At 45.5% G+C, this 20,292-nt stretch overlaps 1 protein-coding gene across 1 annotated transcript in view; it reads left to right on the top strand.

Annotated features, from left to right (window-relative positions):
• Positions 1-940: 940 nt before the first annotated feature.
• Positions 941-20,292, top strand: part of thada (THADA armadillo repeat containing) — a gene marked incomplete at its 5' end in the record, with an annotated part of 77,134 nt that continues 57,782 nt past the window's right edge. The window contains 21 exons of the mRNA XM_079229429.1: positions 941-1,016; positions 1,225-1,334; positions 1,648-1,778; positions 2,436-2,584; positions 2,691-2,723; positions 2,802-2,850; positions 3,055-3,248; positions 3,870-3,964; positions 4,083-4,306; positions 4,447-5,195; positions 5,401-5,555; positions 5,677-5,832; positions 6,341-6,448; positions 6,544-6,667; positions 7,603-7,748; positions 7,991-8,237; positions 8,330-8,465; positions 8,597-8,733; positions 9,496-9,642; positions 10,657-10,808; positions 19,051-19,160. Coding sequence (XP_079085555.1) covers positions 941-1,016; positions 1,225-1,334; positions 1,648-1,778; positions 2,436-2,584; positions 2,691-2,723; positions 2,802-2,850; positions 3,055-3,248; positions 3,870-3,964; positions 4,083-4,306; positions 4,447-5,195; positions 5,401-5,555; positions 5,677-5,832; positions 6,341-6,448; positions 6,544-6,667; positions 7,603-7,748; positions 7,991-8,237; positions 8,330-8,465; positions 8,597-8,733; positions 9,496-9,642; positions 10,657-10,808; positions 19,051-19,160 — 3,428 coding nt within the window. The remainder of the gene's footprint in view (positions 1,017-1,224; positions 1,335-1,647; positions 1,779-2,435; positions 2,585-2,690; positions 2,724-2,801; positions 2,851-3,054; positions 3,249-3,869; positions 3,965-4,082; positions 4,307-4,446; positions 5,196-5,400; positions 5,556-5,676; positions 5,833-6,340; positions 6,449-6,543; positions 6,668-7,602; positions 7,749-7,990; positions 8,238-8,329; positions 8,466-8,596; positions 8,734-9,495; positions 9,643-10,656; positions 10,809-19,050; positions 19,161-20,292) is intronic.

Below are 20,292 nucleotides of genomic sequence, written 5' to 3'. Positions count from 1 at the left end.
AAACAGAAGAGCTTCAAGTGTGAACCTCATGCTGGATTGAGGTGAACTAGCTACTGTTACTCAGCTTTGCACTTTTATTTAGCGACTACAAGTCTTCATGAGCATTGCGTTGGTCGACTGCTTCAGACGCGGTTTCCGTTCGGGTTTCCCTTCGTTTTGCACGCAGAGACGGCTAGCTTAGCAACAGTTGGCTAGCAGTTGTCCTAGCAGCGGTAACGTTACTTTTAGCCAAAGTAAAGGAGAACAACTGTGTGCGCGTGTGTGTGTGTGTGTGTGTGTGTGTGCGCGTGTGCGCGTGCGCGTGCGTGTGTGCGTGTGTGGACAGGGCAAAGGTGTGCCATGGGGCAAAACAAATGTTTCCTTTAGGGACCGTTATTAAGGTGACAGTCGATTAACGTCACTGTATTTGACCCTGATAACCCTAACCCTGATACCCTAACCCTGATACCCTAACCCTGATACCCTAACCCTGATAACCCTAACCCTGATACCCTAACCCTGATAACCCTAACCCTGATACCCTAACCCTGATAACCCTAACCCTGATACCCTAACCCTGATACCCTAACCCTGATACCCTAACCCTGATACCCTAACCCTGATAACCCTAACCCTGATACCCTAACCCTGATAGCCCTAACCCTGATACCCTAACCCTGATACCCTAACCCTGATACCCTAACCCTGATAACCCTAACCCTGATACCCTAACCCTGATACCCTAACCCTGATACCCTAACCCTGATAACCCTAACCCTGAAACCCTAACCCTGATACCCTAACCCTGATAGCCCTAACCCTGATAACCCTGATAGCCCTAACCCTGTGGCTTGTATTGTCCATAACCAGCTACGTAGAAGACTTGTACAGTTCGAACTAATGTTTTAGACAAACGGAGGGAAGTAACTAACTGGTGCTGTGCGCCTCACGCAGCCAAGTCATGGTGGTAAAGAGGAAGACGACAGCTAAAGTGGAGGCAGTGGTTCTGGATGAGGAGAAACTACACACGCTGATAGGTAATGTGACCACGTTGCTACGGGTGATTTAAAAACAAAGTCAGTCATCCTTTTGCCTGTCATCCTATAACCAATGGGGGTCCGGTTCAGAGTCCTTGGCTTGAAAAAGTCTGGGAACCTCCCTCTACACTCCACTGCTGCATTTTATATATATCTATATCTATCTCTGTATTAAGTGTGTTTAAGGTCTATTATTCGATCTTTCTAGTGTCCCTCTCTGTGGATGGAGGAGAGGATGGAGTCCGGCAGGTCGCCCAGACCCTGCAGTCCTGCTTGGAGCTGTCGGAGCCGATGCAGCAGATCCAGCTGGTTAAAAAGGTTGGTTGGGAGCAATGTAATAAAAGAGGAAATAAATTAAAAAAGTTCAACATGCAACATTATGTTGACTTTATAGACTACAAGAAATGTACAATGGTTTGTCCTCCTCAGACAATGATATAGTGTATATATAAAGATATATATATATATATATATATATATATATATATATATATCTCAGTAGTATGAAGAAAAAAGGTTTGATCATAACGTTTTGTAACACCAGGTTTAGTGCGTGTTTACTTCCCATTATTTTCCAAACTATTCTGGATGGAATGCAGTAGGTGACCATTGTGTGTCCGTTCTGCTGCAGGCAGGTTCCCAGCTGGAGGCGCTGAGTGAAGAGAAGTCTGATGGAGCCCTTCTCCAGGCCTGTCTACACGCCCTGTCTCTGGTCTACACCACGCTGCAGGCCAAGAACCCCCTGCGGCGAGTCATTGCCAGGTACACAGCTATCTGATAAGATGGCCCGTTTAGCAGCACCGATTTAATTCTGTCTTCAAATGACAAGCGGCAAGAATTGTTCCTCCCTTTTATCTGTGGTGTGTGATTCTAGGCACACGTGAAAATGCCATATCAGAGTTCAAGTAGCAGAGTTGGGCAAACTGTCATCGCCTCTGAATTGCTCTCATACCGAAAAACGTAAGGGTCCTTAACTCATTCTTAGGACCCTCAGAGGCCGGCGGGGACAGCGTGTAGGATTTGGCGGCATCTAGCGCTGTGTTTACAGATAGTAACCAACTCCTCCGCTAGACTCCTCTCTTTCCAAGGCGAAAACCCGCAGCAACGCCGTCAGCCTGGCTCAGAGACCGGCCTTACCATAATGACACCACTTTTAGGAGCAACGGAAGTCGGATGGCTAAAAGCTCTCTAGACCAGGCAATGGTTTTGTTCTCTGGGCTTCTGTAGAAACATGGACCCGCTCCCCAAGTAGACTGGAAGGGTTTATTCTGTCACTAAAAAAGATGATTCTACCTAACGAAAACAGTTATGAATACTTTATTCCATTTCTGCTGCTGGATCCCACGAAATGCTACACACGGTGCCCTTCAAGAGTTTCTCCCCCGATCAATAAAAACATCTCCGTTTTGCTTTCCTCAGTGCCTTGTCTTCAGCACCAGCCTGGCTGCAGGAGCACACTTTAAGCAGCTTGTCTGCCTGCTTGTCCGACTGTCTGTCCAACCCGACTCCAGAGCAGTACCCGCACATCGTAGACACCGTCGCTGCCTGTCTGGACGGCTTCCCTCTCGGTCAGTGGGTGTATTCCTCATTCTGCTTTTGATCACCACAGTTATCATATAAATCTGAACTGTTATTGGAGAATAACTACTTTTGCATAATTGTCCTTTTCTCCAGGCGAGAGATGCATCAACAAACTGCTGTCTGAAGGTAAATGTCCTGCTTGTTTAGAAAACACAAAACTAAGTGAGAAAAGCCTCATTAACTCTCTCCTCCTCCTCTGTGTAGTGTTGCAGTTTCTTCACAAGGGATTAAGTGAATACCTGCACCAGAACAGGTATAGTAGCTGAGTTCCATATCTGCCCGTTAGTACCTGTTTTGTACTTTAATTGTGTCTCAGTATCACACATTGAAAGTGAATTTCAATTAAATTACAGTCCCACCGGCCAGGTCACATGTTGATGATAAATGAGGGATCTGGGACAAGGTAATAGCTCGTGTTGAACCGCGTGTCGCTGTCGCCCCCTGCTGTTTGTCCAAGTGGCCTGACAGGACGTCACATTGCCCAGGCCCAGCTGATGCAATCGTGCCTGGCTGCGGTGAAGACGTCTGTGCTGGTGATCCAGAGGTCCCAGCAGACGATCAGCGCCGGCCTGTGCGCCCAACGGAATTGCTGCGAGCCGGAGGACACGCTGAGCAGCCTGCTGGGCCGCTACGTGCACATCCTCACCAATGGTACCGAACCGGACAACATGTTTTTTTAAACAGCCTGGCATAGGCAGCCAGCTGCTGCATGTAGACCTGTAGGTCTGCCTCCATTTAAATGCAGACACATCCAGCAACAGCCAACCTTAGTAATTGTGTATTACTTACAAGAAGTGTTAAATTCCAAGAAGAAATGACACACGTTGCTCCTGATGTCTCCGAGTGTTTTAATGCTTTTCTTGACCCAAGAGTCTGTTTCATCATACCTCTTGTAAGCTGCTTTGTGTTTAAGTAATAGACACAACCTTGAGATCATAGGTAATATATAATATACCATATCAGTCTGAGCTACATGGAGACATTGTGTATTTCGTAATAGCAAATCTCAAGTTTTCACAGTATGTTTAAGCCTCTGTTCACAAAAGATAAATCCGTTCTAAGTGGCTTCACAGGAGCTGATGAAGTCATGAGCAGATTGGAAAACCCTCTGTGATTTTGGGCTGTACAAAATAAATTAAATTAAATTGATCTTCCCAAATTGCTCCAGCACTTAAAATGAAGGCCATTTACATTTGTAAATAGGACACCAATCGCTCCACGTACACACTTCCCTCTCACTTCTTTCCTCCCCTGTTTGTTTTCTGTTACTAGAAGAGTTTGTCCAGTCAGTCCAGAGCACAGCCGCCATGGCTGTCGTGTTATTGATCAGGTCCGTCATGGGTTGTGGCGATGAAGTTGCCGCCGTGGTGAGTAGAGGATTAAGAACTCTGTATCGTGCACATTACGCATGCTTTTTTGAGAGTGTTGGACAAGAAGCTCTGAATGAGACGAACTCTGGAAACGTTGTTGTCATTTGTGTTTCAGGTGTGCAGTTTGCTGCGCAGCTCGGCGCTGGGTTTGGACTCGGCCCCTCAGTGGCTACAGCGGCAGTGTGAGCGTCTGTGTACCAGCGGTCGCCCGGCGGGCGTCTCCCTGTACCTGTGTCATGGGGCTCTGGCCATGCTGAGCTGGAAGGCCGCTCTTCCAGGTCCACAGTGGGAACAGTTGCTGCTGTTGGTTCCAAACACTCTGCTGGATCTAGATGTCAGGTAGTTCTTACTACTCTAGGTAGCAATCCTTTCATCGTAGAAGAGGTTTCACAATTAGAAGTTGTCTCAAGGGTCCTTTTTAAAACAAAAGTAAGTGATTAATAATCTCAGCATGTCTGTTTGTTTCTTCTTTGTCGCAGTATAAAGGAGTCCAGTACAGCCATGGTGGTGGCTCGGGTGCTGACCCTGTGGAGCAGCGCTGCCCTGGACTGCTTGCAGGCGGGGGGGCAGCCCTGCCCTCCCCGCCTTCAACAGTCCCTCAGTGGAGGCTCGGAGCTACAGCGACACCTGCTGGAGCACATCTACTCCCACTGGGAGCATCCACTGGACGGGGTCCGCCACCAGACCCGCTCTCTGTTCCGCAACCTCCTCCTCCTCAATCAGCACACCAGCCCGTCCGTCTCCGACCCAACCGAGGACCCCTACGACCCAACCGAGGACCCCTACGTCACAGGGCTCACCCGGAGCCTGCTGGGGTTGGAGTGGCACATGCGGGGGAAGTACGGCTCTTTGGGCTGCCTCGTGGAGCTCTACGGGGCGGGCCACCTGCTCGACATCCAGCCCCAGCTGCCCTCGTGCCTCCTGGGTCTGATGGGCGACCAGACCCTGGCTCCTTACGCCAGCGACCTACTGGAGAGGCTGTTTGTGAGCCACAAGGCGCAGCTGGCCAGTGAGGCGGGCGCAGCAGACGAGACAGCCACACGGGACTGGATGGAGCGCTGGCACCAGACGTGGGTCATCCCCCTGCTGCAGGTCCTGTGCCGCGCCAGGCTGGACCAGACCACATACATCCTGGACTATTTCCTGCCCAAGCTGCTCCGCTGCAGCCCCTCCAGTCTGGAGCACATGGTGCAGGCCTTGCAGGACACGACGCCGCTGTGCTGCACAGGTGAAGGCAGACGTCTGCACATAAAACACACATTTGCATCCCCATGAATCTGCAATCTCTTCCCTTCTGGTTATTCTCATGATACAACAACTACACATTGCTGTCTCAACTTCACAAAGCATTCTGTTGTGGGAAGAAATACTGTCAAAACATCTCCACGAAATGTACAACCGCTCTATAAATACTGTTGCTCTGTCCTCGTTAGGTCCTTCAGGCAGCAGGGGTGCACTGGGAGCTCTCATGACGTGCCTGCGGGCAGCGAGGGCCCAGGGCGTTGTTCCATCCTCAAAGGAGGGTCTGTGGGGAGGACTGGTGCCCCTCTCCCTGCTCCGACAAGCACTGGTACACAAACACGATCAAGTGAGTGTCTGTGCCCTCATGTGCTGTTTTCAGAATTGTTTGTGTTTTTATGTTTCCATAAATGTTGTGTGGCATGTATGCGTCTTGGACTTCCAATATGTCATCCAATCCTACCCGGCAGGTGAGGATGGACGCTTTGGGGTTAGTGTGCGAGAGCCACCGCAGCACAGAGGCCGTGACCTCCCAGGAAATGGATCTCATCCGCCACTTCCTGCCGCCCAATCTCAACAGCCAGGCACCAGGCGTCAGACAGCAGACAGTCAGCCTGCTGAGGAAGGTCAGCTGTTTATCTCACATTGCTTTTTGGTGTTTAAAAAAAAAAAGAATTATGCTTTCTATGCCAGCGACATGAAACCATTCATTCTTTTTTTTTTCTTTTTATGGAGTTTATTTTCTCACTGAATTTGAAATGTCTAGGTATTAGAAGTCAGCTTGTTGGCCTCGCAGCAGTATATACAAGGATTGGAACTAATGATCTTTGCCGGGCATAAGCCTGTGGGAAGATCATGCGGCCGTTTGTTTGTGTGTGTCTGTCCACGGCTAATATTGCATTCTGAACCATCTGCCTGATATTTTTTCTGTTAATTTATGCTTAAGGACTCTCTGGTCTATTTTATTGACTGCTGACCTCATCGCTTCACTTAATCGGCTGTTATGGGCCATCAACTGCTATGATCATCAACTGCTTAGTAGAAAAGAGCATTTTGTGTAATTGTCTAGGTTACAAACAAACCTCACCTATGTAACATCCTTAGATTCATTCCTTGAAATCCTCTTCTGTGCAGCTGCTTTGTAGAATGAAGGACAGTACTCTGCTTCTGCAGAAGAGACTGATCCAGGAGAGGGATGAGGAGCAGAGGGAAGGAGACCAACACACACTACATCTGTACAAGGTATACCACACTCACTGCAACGCAGAGTTCTACCTGAGTCCTTTTGGGTTTAAAACTGAACTGTGTGTGTGTGTGTGTGTGTGTTTGTGTTGTAGGAGTTCCTGGGCTGGCTGTGTGTGAAGCTGCTAGAGGTTTTGCTTCCCGGATCTTCTTTCTCCAAATCCCTCATGTCCCTCCACCTGCTGTGTCTATTGGGCGAGCTCTTCACCTTCAGCACTGGTACACCTTCTGCTCCTCAGCAGCAGCAGTCATGTTGCAAAAGTAGTACACAATACAATGTTTGATGATGTTGTCTATGAAAAAGCAGCTCACTCATTTCAGCATTTTTAAACACTTTCTATACACAATACCAGACAGTTAAAATGTGTCTTCCTGGTAAAACAATATGCATAGTACATATACATGTTGCTCAGAACATGGTGTTTTATTTAGGGCAGTACCAAATACATGTAGTTGTCATTCAGAGGATCAGGTTACACAAATAGTATTAGTATTTCTAGAATTAGATTCCAGTGGTGGCTGCATGGGATTGTGCTCCAAACATTTCCAGTAATTCCAGAGCGTTGCAAATGATAGAAAAGAGATGCATGTAATCATATTCAAAATTCAGTTCAACATGTTTTTGTCTGCTTCAATCCATATTTGTTGGTGTTAAGCCTTTCAAAAGCTTTTAAAAAGTTGCTCTCTCACCGACCTCACACACTGAAAAGTTATATTAATTAAATACTTGTTTTTTAATATGTAGAAAAAAAATAAAAAAAATATATATATATATATATTATCCGATGAATCACTTTATTAAAATTCAGAGTTTTGTTTTTAGGATCTTCAATTTCTTTTTCGGGTGATGACATCATAAAATATGACGACAGCTTTTCCAAACTACAATATGAGCTCTGAAGTGAACACGCTGACATGCGGTGCAGTCCTAGTTGTATTCCGTCCAACACGCTCAGAGCAGTTTGGAGTTCAATGCTTTACTCAAGGACACCTCAGCGGCGATGCTTGGCACATGTCATGTAATGCATCTCTCCATCGCTGCCTGAACCAGCAAGCCTCCACTTTGACGCCAACCCGGTGCTGGCACTGCGTTCACTCTTCCTCCCGTCGCTCGCTGCGTTTTCTTCACCTCTACCTCTCTGTGTCCTCCTCAGGGCCCGATGTGTTTGCCCTCGGCGAGGCTGTGACCTCTGCCCACGCTCAGAACGTCCTCTACTGCGTTGCAAGCAACTTCCTGGAAGTCAAACAGCTGGCCTCCACATTACTACGGCAACTCCCACCATCGGCTGTGGGACTTCAGGTTAATATGAAAAATGTGATTCTTTAGATATGTCTTTTTGAATGTGTTTGATGCCACTGGCATTGTTTTTTATCGCAATAGGTTCATGATTTACTATTATTTATGTTATTTCATCATGAAAATGTTGTTTACATTACATGTTCACATTTCTGTCGCATACGTTAACTTCTATTTAGAGTCATATCTCAGTCTGTGGCGTGTGTTCCAAGTTTTACTGACGTCTCTGGCCTTTATGGCGCTAGGTCCCGGAGAGGACGCGCGGTGTCCTTCAGGCCGCTCTGGACCTCAGCACCAGCACCAAGCCCTTCGACAGCGTCACGGCATCCTACCTCCTCAACCTGCTTCTCCACCAGCCGGACCTGGGCCCCGACCTGTGCCCGGCTCTGTTACACTGCGCCCAGGAGCGGGGCCTCGAATTTCGGCCTCCTTCTTCCTCGCCAGCGACCCAGCCCTCTGAAGCGGCCATCTTGGAGCTCAACGCGCTGGCTGGTAAGATGCAGATGCATAGACTTTATAAGTGTGTGTGTCTGTGTTGGCACTGAATACAATGGATCAAATGATTGCGTTCATTTCCTCCTCAGTGGTTCAGTTCTTGCTGCACCGCCTGCAGTCGGAGGTGGTGAGGTCAAAGTCGTCTCTCTTGCAGGCAGCTGCTTCCTATCCCCTCTATGGGCGAGTCCACTGCATCACTGCTGTCCTGCAGAATCTAAACACAGAGTGAGCACATGCATGCATGCACACCTACTCCCATTTGGATCTGCTGCTTTTGGGTGTATTCAAACAGCAAAGTCAGCCATAACCATAGTAGTTATAAACGGACTTGCTTACTGTACGTTTTGTGTGTTTAGGATTTTGAGTCAGACAGAGCAGTGGCGATGTGTGGTGTCGGAGCTGGTTGCTGTTTGCTACAGTATGTCTGACGTGGTCTCCCCTGTGGTCCAGAGCTCTTCTCCAGAGGGACTGATCCCCATGGATACTGGCTCAGGTAATCAGATTGAGATCAGAGGGCGGACAAGTACTTTTCCTGGGGGGGGGGCATGGGCACGGGGGGATGGGCACGCACATGAGAACCCGGTTTGCTTCTTATCACAACTTCAAATTGTATCACTAGATTAAATCATAGAATTTACGGTGCACTTACCGTGCATTTATTTAAACGGCATCGTATTAAGAACATGACATTATATGCAGCAGTTTTTTAACCTACTGTACAGGACTGACTGTTTTTGGTAAAAGTGTGTCCATTAACTAAACCAAACAAAAAAACTCCAAGCCATGCTAAAAGATCAAATATTCATTATTGCAGGTCCATCTCTCTCACACACACACACACACACACACACACACACACACACACACACACACACACACACACACACACACACACACAATGTATGAGAAACACAACAACCGTCATTTCCAAAATTTGTGGAAAACAAACTTGACAAGTTGTGTTTTTTTTATAAACACTTAAACATGTAATACGCAGATGCTTTTCAAGGACACAATCCATTCCTGTTTGTATCTTTACGACATTAGTCATTACTCAATGGGCCTTACGCAAGAACTCTTTTCCTATCCGGGATCACTGTTTATTCTGGACAGTAAACTTGAAAGGTTCAGGAGAATGATCTGCTAACAAAAAACAAAAATATATATATTTATTTATTTCAGGGAAGGTGGTGCACCTCCCATGAGGAGATATTCTGAATATGACGTGTTGTTTCTTGTGTCTGTGTTTGGACAGAGACGTCTGCAGGTCTGCAGAGGATCCTGCAGGAGATCCAGCCCAGAGACACCAATGACTTCTTCACAAGTGCCAGAGAGCTGGACACACACTGCGTGAATGACCACACACAGACCCAGACAATACACACGGCGTCACCGAACACAGGCGAGTCGGAGGTTGTTTTGCCGATGTCATTACACAGAAGGAAAGCTTTCCACGGCTCGCTAGTCGAACAGTGGTTCAGATGCATGGGGGAGTTAAAAGTGTGTGTTGGAGGAAGTGACATGAGGCAAAGGTGCTGCGTGAGGTGATCGGGACGTCATCACTACTCAGGCAAATCTGAACCAACAATCAATCAATCAATCAAACAATCAAACTTTTATTACAGACTCAAGTTCCAGATAATACAAAAGACATTAAATACAATAAAATACATACAAAACAGACACGTCGGAATATGTAAGTTGCAAAATCTACCAACTTACTTGGAAAACGCAAGTAAATGTCCATACGTCTTCAGTTTTTTTTCTCATAATCAGCAGTCCATCGATAGTTCTACAGGGATGGCTGATGGCACAGCTCCCTGCAACACTCCATGGAAACATTATACTTCCTGTCTACATCCCCTAACACTATGGAAGTGTAGCTCCAAAACTTGCAGCATGATCATTTCCCAAATGACCAGATTAATGATAAGATGTTTTTAAAAATGTCAAAGTTTGTATCATCAGTACTATCATTTTATTTTTCCCTTGCGACTGAAGTGGAGTCAGGTGGTAAAGTACAATGCAAGTAAATGGTGCCTGTGACTGCAGTTCCAGGGATGTCCTGACGGGGGAAGTGTTTGATCTTATTGTTGTGTTCAATATTTCTAGGAATCTTATTAAATGACTACATCATTTACTGTTACTTTATAGTGATATGGAATATAAAATAGCTCTGTGCAATGTGTGTGTTGTATATGTAGTATGTGTGACTCAATGCAAAACGACAAAGCAGGGACATGATGTGGCTCCAGACGTCTCTTGGTTTTCATTGACTGCAAAGCTTTGTGGTACATGACACCATAAGACAAATAAACCTTTAAGTTCTTAGGTAATCAACCCAAACATGATCAACCTTTTTTCCATGTCACTCTTTGCACATGTGTCACTGTGCTTGTGTGTGTGCTGGCTCCAGGCGGCGAGGGCTACAGGGTGACTGCCCAGATGGTGCTGGTATGCTGCTGGCGAAGCATGAAGGAAGTGGCCATGCTGCTTGGACAGCTGTGTCAGAGCCTGCCTCTGCGCTGCATCGATGACACAAACTCCGGACTCATCACAGAAGAACAGGTGAGATCCCGACAGGCTGAATGTGTCCGTTGCCTCATATAGCATCCGGCCAAGGTGTGTGTGTCCCTGTCTGTGCGTGTGCGGATCAAATATGGAATGTCCTATAATGAAAAGTAAGTCTTTGTCAAATCTTTGGACGCTGGTGCTGGTGAGCTTTGCGGCAGTCATGTTCGTAAAAGCATAAGTATTGGAAACCGGTATTGGGAGAGATGTGTGGGGGCGACACGCTTTCCCACTTCCCTTCATTATGAATTGCATTCAATTGTGATGCTGCACTCTGCTCCGTCCAGTGTGTGTTTCTTATGTCTGTTGCTTTGCTCATGTGCCTGAGGGCCCCGCCAAACATCTGCTTCCTCTTCCCAGCTCTGTCTTGTCACTATTCTGACTGCTTTGAAGTCACATTTTGGGAACGGCATTGGTTAACGAGGCTAACCAAACTGTAACAGCTGAGCTGTGGTAGTGTTCTGCTGAGAACCCAAGCCGGCTCCCCCACCTCGATCACATGATGATTGATTAGACGATCTGAAAAATACAACTTCCCAACCGTGCAGTGTCTGTCTCAGTCCGCTGAGATCTACAAGGCTTTTTAAATCCGCAAGCACAAACGTATTCCTTTAAAAAAAAGAGGTGTAATGTATTTCACTATGTGTGTACTTCATACCTGCAGACTTGTCACCTTTTGGCGAAATTCGCCGTTTTGAAATGAAAATATGTCATCCACGTGAATCGTGTAGATCCAAAGAGTTTTTGTTTTTGGGAGGAGGGGTCAAGTGGCCAGCGTTTCTGAGATTGGAGTGAGACACGGAAAAAAGCTGAGGTTGTGATCTTCGCAATAGAACATCTTTGATGTGACGTATTGAGTCTTGGCCAATCAGCGTTTAGATGTCTACAGTGGCTTATTTTCCCTCCCACCAGTTTTCTAATGGCAAGCTAGTCAGCTTGCTAGCACGTTAGCTAACATGTTTGGGAGAGACGGCGAGTGCGATTACTGGCAGCGGCGAGTCCGTGGCAGCGTGAGACGTCAGCCAGGAGAGCGGCGAGTCAGCAGACAAGTGGAGATTTTATCCAACTTGTATTTTAATTAAAAAACAAGTGGCCGAAATGAGTTTCCTTCGTAGGGTGGCCGGCTCCTGTTTATATTTAAGGGTTTAAGATCTACGTGTAGAAAAAAAAGTGTATCCTCCAGTTAATTATAATCTATATAGTTATGCGGTTATAATGATGTCACACAGAGAGAGGTGTGCATGTTCAGGTTTCCTGGTGGAAACATTATTCAGTGTTCTAGACTAACAGTGACGTCTCCTCATAGTAAAGTGGTATAACAGTATGACATCATATGGTCAAATAAAAAGGCTGGTACATTATACATATTATGGGATATAAGTGTAATATTATGAAGTGAAATGTAGTAGTAGCAAAACAATATTCAGTATAGTATAGCAGTATTGCATATTGTAAGTATGAAGTCTACAAAATACATTATTTATATATACATACATACATACATACATACACACATACACACATACATACACACATACACACATACACACATACACCACACACACACTACCGTTCAAAAGTTTGGGGTCACCTAGAAATTTTCTTATTTTTCAAAGAAAAGCACAGTTTTTTTTTTTAAATGAAGATAATTAAATTAATCAGAAATACACTATACATTGTTAATGTGGTAAATGACTATTCTAGGTGGAAACGTCTGGTTTTTAATGAAATATCTACATAAGTGTACAGAGGCCTATTTCCAGCAACTATCACTCAGTGTTCTAATGGTACATTGTGTTTGCCATCGCATAGAAGACTAATGGAGGATTAGAAAACCCTTGTGCAATTATGTTAGCACAATTTAAAACAGTTATGATGGTGAGAGAAGCTTTACAACTGGCCTTCCTTTGACCTAGCTGAGTATCTGTAGCATTTATATTTGTGGGTTTGATTAGACTCTCAAAATGGCCCCTCCAAAAAAAAAAAAGCCTTTCATGTGAAACTCGCCAGTCTGTTTTTAGAAATGAAGGCTATTCCAGGCCAGAAATTGCGAAGAAACAGAAAATTTGTCTGGGTGACCCCAAACTTTTGAACGTGTGTGTATGTATGTATGTGTGTATGTATGTATGTGTGTGTATGTATGTATGTATGTATATATGTATATATATGTATGTATGTATGTATGTATGTATATATATATATATATATATATATATATATATATATATATATATATATATATATATATATATATATATATATATATATGTATATGTACACTTAGGTATTGACAAAAGAATAAATAAAACCCATAATGATCATATTTTGTCAGCTTCTCGACGAGTGACGCTGTTCGGTACTGACTTGACGTCACTGCCCCAATCCCCCCCCCGCCCGCCTGCCGCTGTCACCCTTTTCACCCCTTATGAGTTTGCAGGTATGGTATTTACTGTAGCGCGGGAATTATGTGTGTGTTGTGTTTGTGACACCACGCTGGGAGGCTCCTCAATTAGCATCCGTCCTCGTTAGCGCACTTTCATTTGAGGCCCGACCCCGCTGGTTTAACGGCCGCGACGCCCCTCCCTTTCCACCGCATTCTTTCCAAATCACTTCCACCAGCAGCAGGAAAACACTGAGCCACACACACACACACACACACACACACACACACACACACACACACACACACACACACACACACACACACACACATGAATAGTTGTCTGAGCGGTTCAGCATGTGAACGTCCATAATAACAAGGGTACCAGACTTGGGCTGTGTTTGTCTGCGTAGGGGGTACAGGGTGTGTGTGCATTTGTGTTTGCCTTGTATTTACCATCCTGAGAGAGAAAGGAGGAAGGATTGTTCTGTACCATGTGCTGAATGTATCGGGAATGTGTGCATCAGTCCGTTTACTACTTGTACTGTGTTATGTTTTGGCACATTTATATTTCCTGTTTACTGTTCCTATTTGGAAAAAGCATTGATTTAAATACAATATGACTAAAATGGTCTGTATACACAAATGAACAGGCAATGCATGTTGGGTTAACTTTAACAGTTTCTGCCTTCTGAATAGAGAAAGTAAATTATAAAACTAAAATACGAGAAGCTTAAAAAAGGGTTAGGGTTAGGCAACTTCTCTGGTTGCAAAAAAAGGGCGGATTCAATAGAAGTTTATGAGAAAATTACTCCCCTCTTGATTCATTTTATATATCTAGTTTCAAGGCTTCAATACAGCATGATGTTCATTTCTTCAATGATACTCCTTTTAGAGTCAAATCGACCATCAAGCAGGGTATGCTTTAGGGCGGGTCTACTTTGTGATTGACAGGTTGCTGTCACTTCTTCGCAGTAGAAACATGGCCACTTCCGATCACTGGTTGGAAAAAAGCGAATGTGGCGACGAACAAAATTGACGCCGAAAGCCCAAAGGTTTCAAAACCGCAGTCCACAAACCAATAGATCACAACAACTGTGTCCACTTCTCACATGCAGTTTATGATGATCTAGCAAAAGAGCTTAATCATGTCAGAGGAAAAGTTAAACATTTTGAGAAATGCACTTGCATAGTTAGCGTAGCGTAGCTTGTTAATTGGTGTGCTTTAGAGGTGCTGGTGGGCAGGTTGTGTTACTTTTGAAGAGAGCCAGGCTAGCAGTTTCTGGTTTTTGTTCTAAACTTAGCCAAGTTAACCAGCTGCTCGTGGCAGCCCTGTGTTTGCGTGGTCATCACGACGCTGAGGGATATTGATCCTCATGTTTTTACCAAAATGTCAAACTGCACCTTCACTTATCCAGTAATATAGGCCGATAAATCAGGACCAGCATAGCTCAAATGCTTCCAGCTAACGTAGAAAGTATTAAACCCGTGACAACCTCATGACACAATGATTTAACAAACTCCTCTGAGGACCACGGGGTCGAGAGGAACTCTGAGCTCCTCTCTGTCTTTATCCTTTTTTGTCTTTTCTTTTCCTCCACTTGTGTGCGTCCGTCCGTTAACGTTCAGTGGGGTGATTCCAATCGTGTTCGGAAAGTTGGGTCTGGCGAAGTCTTTGCGGACAGTCACTCTGCCCTACCACAGTGATGACATGCACGGGCAGGCGTGTTTGGCCAAAACACGCCTCTTTCCAAAATGTTTCTGTCACTGAGTAGCGATAGCAACAGCTGTGGATGGGCGTCATTTCTTATTTTGTGACTGTACTCCTAAAGCATACCCTGCTTGATGATCAGTTACCGCAATATTTTTTAGCACAATTTTTGTTACAACGTTGGCCGATTGTTATAATCCGCCAACGTCATCGTTCTGACGAGGAAGTAAAAATATAAATGGAGAAGTGCACTTGTGCTGACGAGTGGGACGGACCACCAGAGTCGCTGGTCAGCTGGAGTTTGACAGCTCGGGTTGTTTATTTGCCGTAGCTCAGCCTGGATGGTCGGAGCCTTGGTTACTCAGAGGAGGCAGACCATTTGTTTGGCTGCTCCGAAGCCAAGGGAGAAACATGGACACACACACACACACACACACACTCATTTATATAACATATTTTTTTTATCTCCAAAGACCCCCAAAAGTGAAAAAAACACAAATATTTTTCGTTCATATCACACTTCCTTTTGCAAAAACCTGCAATGTTGCAGTTCTATTCTCTAAACGTAACCACTCGGCTACCAAGGCGCTCCTCCTTCACCTTCAGTTCCGTTAGTTTTAGAGTTTTGGTCTGACTTTCACTGATGCCCGAATTGCTTCACATTGCTTTGTCGATCGACTGTATTTCCATGTATAATTACACATCGACATATTTACCTGATTCCAAATGAAGTCCTAACAACTACAGCTCGACTACAGCGGCTGAGAATGACATGCGTTTATTGCGTAATCACAAAAGATCGGAATCCTAACTTTGCATTGTCGGCACCATTTATGCAACCATAGCTTCACGATGTTCTCCTGCATCACCTCAGTGCTGTCCAGCCGACGGCCGTCAGGGGGAGAAGTCTGCCATTTGGGTCACTGTCACGCTCCCCACCCCCCGAGCTATACGTGTAATTAGACTTTGGGAAACTTTTCTCTCCGCAAATGGATGCTTTTTCTGGGAAACGGGCACGTTCACAAAACAGGAAGTTGACGTCTAAATAAAGTCCCCTCTCACCCTCCAGCGAGCTCGCTCGGCCCATTTTAACCAGTTACACAGCCGGGGAACCTCAGGGAGGGACGCTTTAAATAGGCGAAGCCGCGTTCCCGGCTCGGCCCGGCTCGGCCCGGCTCGGCACCGCAGCGGTCTGGGCCCCGGCAGCCACGGGGCCGTCTAACAAGTGACTGTCGCTGCCGTTTTTACCCTGGTGAGGTCAGGCCCTGTCCTGGGAGTCCACTCTGGCCTCTGATGTGATAAGTCATTGGGCTTGGCACTGCTGTGGTCTACTCAGTCCATACTTTTGGTGTTTTAAGTTGAGTCCACTTCAGGTCTGCAGGGTCAGACGAGTTTATTGTCCAGTCATGTGGCCAAAACAAAAAACAACAGGCTGAATAAGCCCTTCATTTTTGTTGCGATTATTCCTTTTACTACTTTTTTTCTTTCATTAATCCTTTCTCTGTTTCAGCACATTCTCCTGCCGTTTTCCTCCAGTTTTCTCTGCGTCTTTCCTTTTGGGTTTGTTGCTCGTCTCGTCTCGTCGGTGTTAGTTTTGATGTTGTCTAACCCCACGTCCCCTTAGGGGCTGTTTGGGATTTTTTTCTCTCCTTATTTTGTTTCTTCTTTTGCATCTCCGTGCCCTCCATGCCACCCCTGACTAAGCCGAGGCCCGGGCCGCCTCTGCGGTGGCGGGGACACCACAGCCTAAATGACAGGGCACGGAAAGCTCTGCGTCCGCCTCGCCCTGCCGCCTCACCTGCAACATACTCACCAGTTTACACACTGCCACGGCCCTCGTGTGTGTGTGTGTGTGTGTGTGTGTGTGTGTGTGTGTGTGTGTGTGTGTGTGGAATAATGTCGCTAACACTATTACTAACTGGATGGTTTTACCAAAGGTGGCCATTATGTGGATGTCTCAGCATCCTTTTTTTAACGTACTTGTCACGCCACCGACATGCCGCTCTCACGCTTGACATGCCCAACGCTCACTGGCTGAAAACTTAAGTGGCGTCTCTAAAAACAAGAGCGGAGCCAGTGTTGCAGCTTCACTCTTCTTGCCAAATAGAGAAAAGGCCATGGTGGGATCAGATGACTCAGTTCATCTCTGAATCTTTTCTACTGCTTTGCTTTTAGTTGGAATGTTTATTAAGAGACAACGGACCGCTTTCTGTCTGAATGACATGCGGTTTTGTGCCAATTCATGAAGTATCCACAGTAGTGCTTTGACACGTCACCCAATCGGTTTCCAAGCTCTCAGCAATTCACGTCATCATGTAAATATTAGTTCTGACGCTTCACTCAGTAAGTCATTGAAATGCCTCCGCTCATATCACTAGTTATATAGTTCTTCTGAAACCAATGTCAGGATTATCTCTAAGGATGCCCCGATCGATCAGCCACCGAACATTTCAGGTTGATGTTGGTTCTAAATGGTTTACTCGGTGGTCTCTATGAAGGCCGATCAGAGGAGCCAATCGGATGGCGCAAAACACACGAGACCGTTTCTGTATCGTGTTTCCACTACAGATAGTATATCCTCAAACCACGAGTTTGTGTAGGGTATCCCCGGGTTGCGCTCTTGACAATTCTCTCTGGCCAATTGGTGGTCTGCGGTCTTTTTTCTCGTATCGACTCAGCTCGGCTGGAATGTTGACTGAGGCGGTGCCACTGGAGCGGTTCTGTTGGTACAATCCAGTTAAAATTAGAAATAACCGTTATGATGTTTATCAAACTGGACTGGACTGCTTGGTGGAAATGCGCCGAGAGAGAGAGAGGAATATGTTGCACATGTCTGCCAATAAATAAACAGTTGTCAATTCATGATACTTACTTCCTTCCTTATGCTTTTACTTAATACTAATAAACAATGCTAAGACTAGATAATCAATCAATTATTCAATGAGGTTAATAGACGGCTTCAAAAAGACCTTTTTGATCTATGTTCATTATCTGGAGAAATCCTGACCAGAGCACCAATAATGAGTTCCTTTTTTTTTCGGATTTATAGATTACATGTAGGGGTTACATTGAAACCCAATACAACAGCACTGATGCTGACCTGGAGCTTTGCTTGCATGTCTTACCCCACCTGCCTGCCTGCTTTGGGTTTTGCACTGTTGGTCAAACAGAACTTCAAAGTAATTTGAAGACTTCACCCTGGGCTTTGGGAAAATGTGTATTATTGTACAATTTCTGACATTGTATAGACTAAATCACACATCATTAATCAATGAATGAAAAGAAACGTTCCAAATGAATCGATATTGAAAGTAATTTGTTGCAGCCTTATTATTTAGTCCATGAAGCCTCTAGCTACATCTTTGATTCTTTAGCTCTTTATACTTTATGTTAACCATAGACTTTATATAAGAAGTGGACGTAGACATCGTGACTCACTCATTGGTTTGTGGACTACGGATCTGAAGCCTTTTAGAATTTGGCAATTTGTCTGTTGCCATCTTGGATTGCGCCCGTTGCTGTCTTGACTTTTTGCAACGACTGAATGGAAGTGACCATATTTGGACTGCGGGGGAGTGACGTAGAGGCATCTCCCCGTCTATCACAAGGTTGCCCCGCCCTAAAAGATACTCTGCTTCATGCTCTATTTGACTCACAATGGCTTTAACTGGGACTGAAGACTTGAAACTAGAGTTGAGACTATGAGCTTATGTTTACTGTAATAATTTAAGAGAGAAGTGTTCATTTTCTCATAAACTTCCATACAATCAGACTTCTTTTTGCAACCAGAGGAGTCGCCCCCTGATGGTCAGTGGAGAGAATGCAAGTTTAAGACCCTTCCGCATTGGCTTTGCTTCTCATAACCGGAGAGTCGCCTGTGTGCAACCTTACATGATAATTTAGACTGCAGTTAAGTCATTTAACTGGAACTGATTACATCTATTTCTGCTGGAAGCTGAAGCAGGAGGTTTTAAAGTCATGCATCCATACCACACTTGCACACACATACACATACATATGTTCAGGCACCTAGACGGCAGTATTGCTCTTGTTACAGCTCTCTCTCTCTCTCTCTCTCTCTCTCTCTCTCTCTCTCTCTCTCTCTCTCTCTCTCTCTCTCTTTGTCTCTCTCTCTCTCTCTGGTCCAGGTGGAGGGTGTAGGCCTGTACTTCCGTCAGCAGCTCCTGCAGTCCCGTCACCGTGGCGCCTTTGAACTGGCTTATGTGGGCTTTGTACGCCTTACCGACATGCTCTGCAGGTAGGTGTGTGTGTGTGTGTGTGTGTGTGTGTGTGTGTGTGTGTGTGTGTGTGTGTGTGTGTGTGTGTGTGTGTGTGTGTGTGTGTGTGTGTGTGTGTGTGTGTGTGTGTGTGTTCACGTTCCGGGGCAAAGGGCTGAAAGGTAATACTGCTGAATGGCTGAGGGCATCAGCTTCCATCATGACATGCCTTGTAATTAGCAAGCAGCCAAGTCCTCTCAGTATCACTACTCAGCTATAATATACTTATTTACCTCAAGACTTGCTAACTGGTGTTATTCGTCATCTGGAGCCTTCTGGACAGACAACGGAGATTATTTAATTAAAGGAAATGGTCAATATTTTGGGAAATGTGCTTATTTGATGAAATGAGAAGATTGATTACAATGTCATGTCTCTGGTTGGTACAGAGATGAGCCTGGAAGTGGATAGCCTAGCTTAGCATACAGACTGGAGGCAGGGCGAAATGTCTGGTTCTCTCCAACTGACTGATTACACTTCCCGGCAACTCCAACACGTAGCATCTTATTTGTTATTGAAAATGTAGAAGTCTAAATGTGTGATTTCAGGGGGAGTCGCATGTTGGGACTATTTCTTGACAAAACAGGTTTTTCGCCTGCACGGCACCTCTGCACAGAATCTTCAGCTGCAGCACGGGCTTCCGAGATATGTCACTGAGCTCAAGTTTGGGTCGGGACGATGGCGCCGAGTCCGGCTACCTTTGAGACAACCAGACTTCCCTGCATCGTTGTTCGTCGTGGAAAGTTCCACCACATAACTTGGAATGTTGTCGTTTCTGTTTGGTGCAGCGGTGTTTAAAGAAACAAGGTTGCTTTCTTGCACATGGCTCGATGAGAACATTGATATCAACGTCTGCATGCCAATCATGAAGCGACAGCCAGCAGTTGGTTGGCTTGGAACAAAGACTGGAAACAATGGGGCCTGGCTCTGTCCAAATGGAAAGCAAAGAAACAAACTACCAGAAGAAGAAAAACATGCAAAGAAAATGACAGGTTGTAAGTGGTTATCGGTTAGAGGGTTGCTGTTTGCAGTCTTTGTGCTAAACTAGACAGCTGCTGGCTGGAGCTTCCTCGCTGCTGTCTAGACATCAGGTTGATGTTAATAATCGCTTCA

Source organism: Taurulus bubalis, assembly GCF_910589615.1.
Source record: "Taurulus bubalis genome assembly, chromosome: 14".
NCBI classification, from domain to species: Eukaryota; Metazoa; Chordata; class Actinopteri; order Perciformes; family Cottidae; genus Taurulus; species Taurulus bubalis.
The sequence above is the reverse complement of the archived record's forward strand: the minus strand, read 5'-3'. Positions and strand labels throughout refer to the sequence as shown.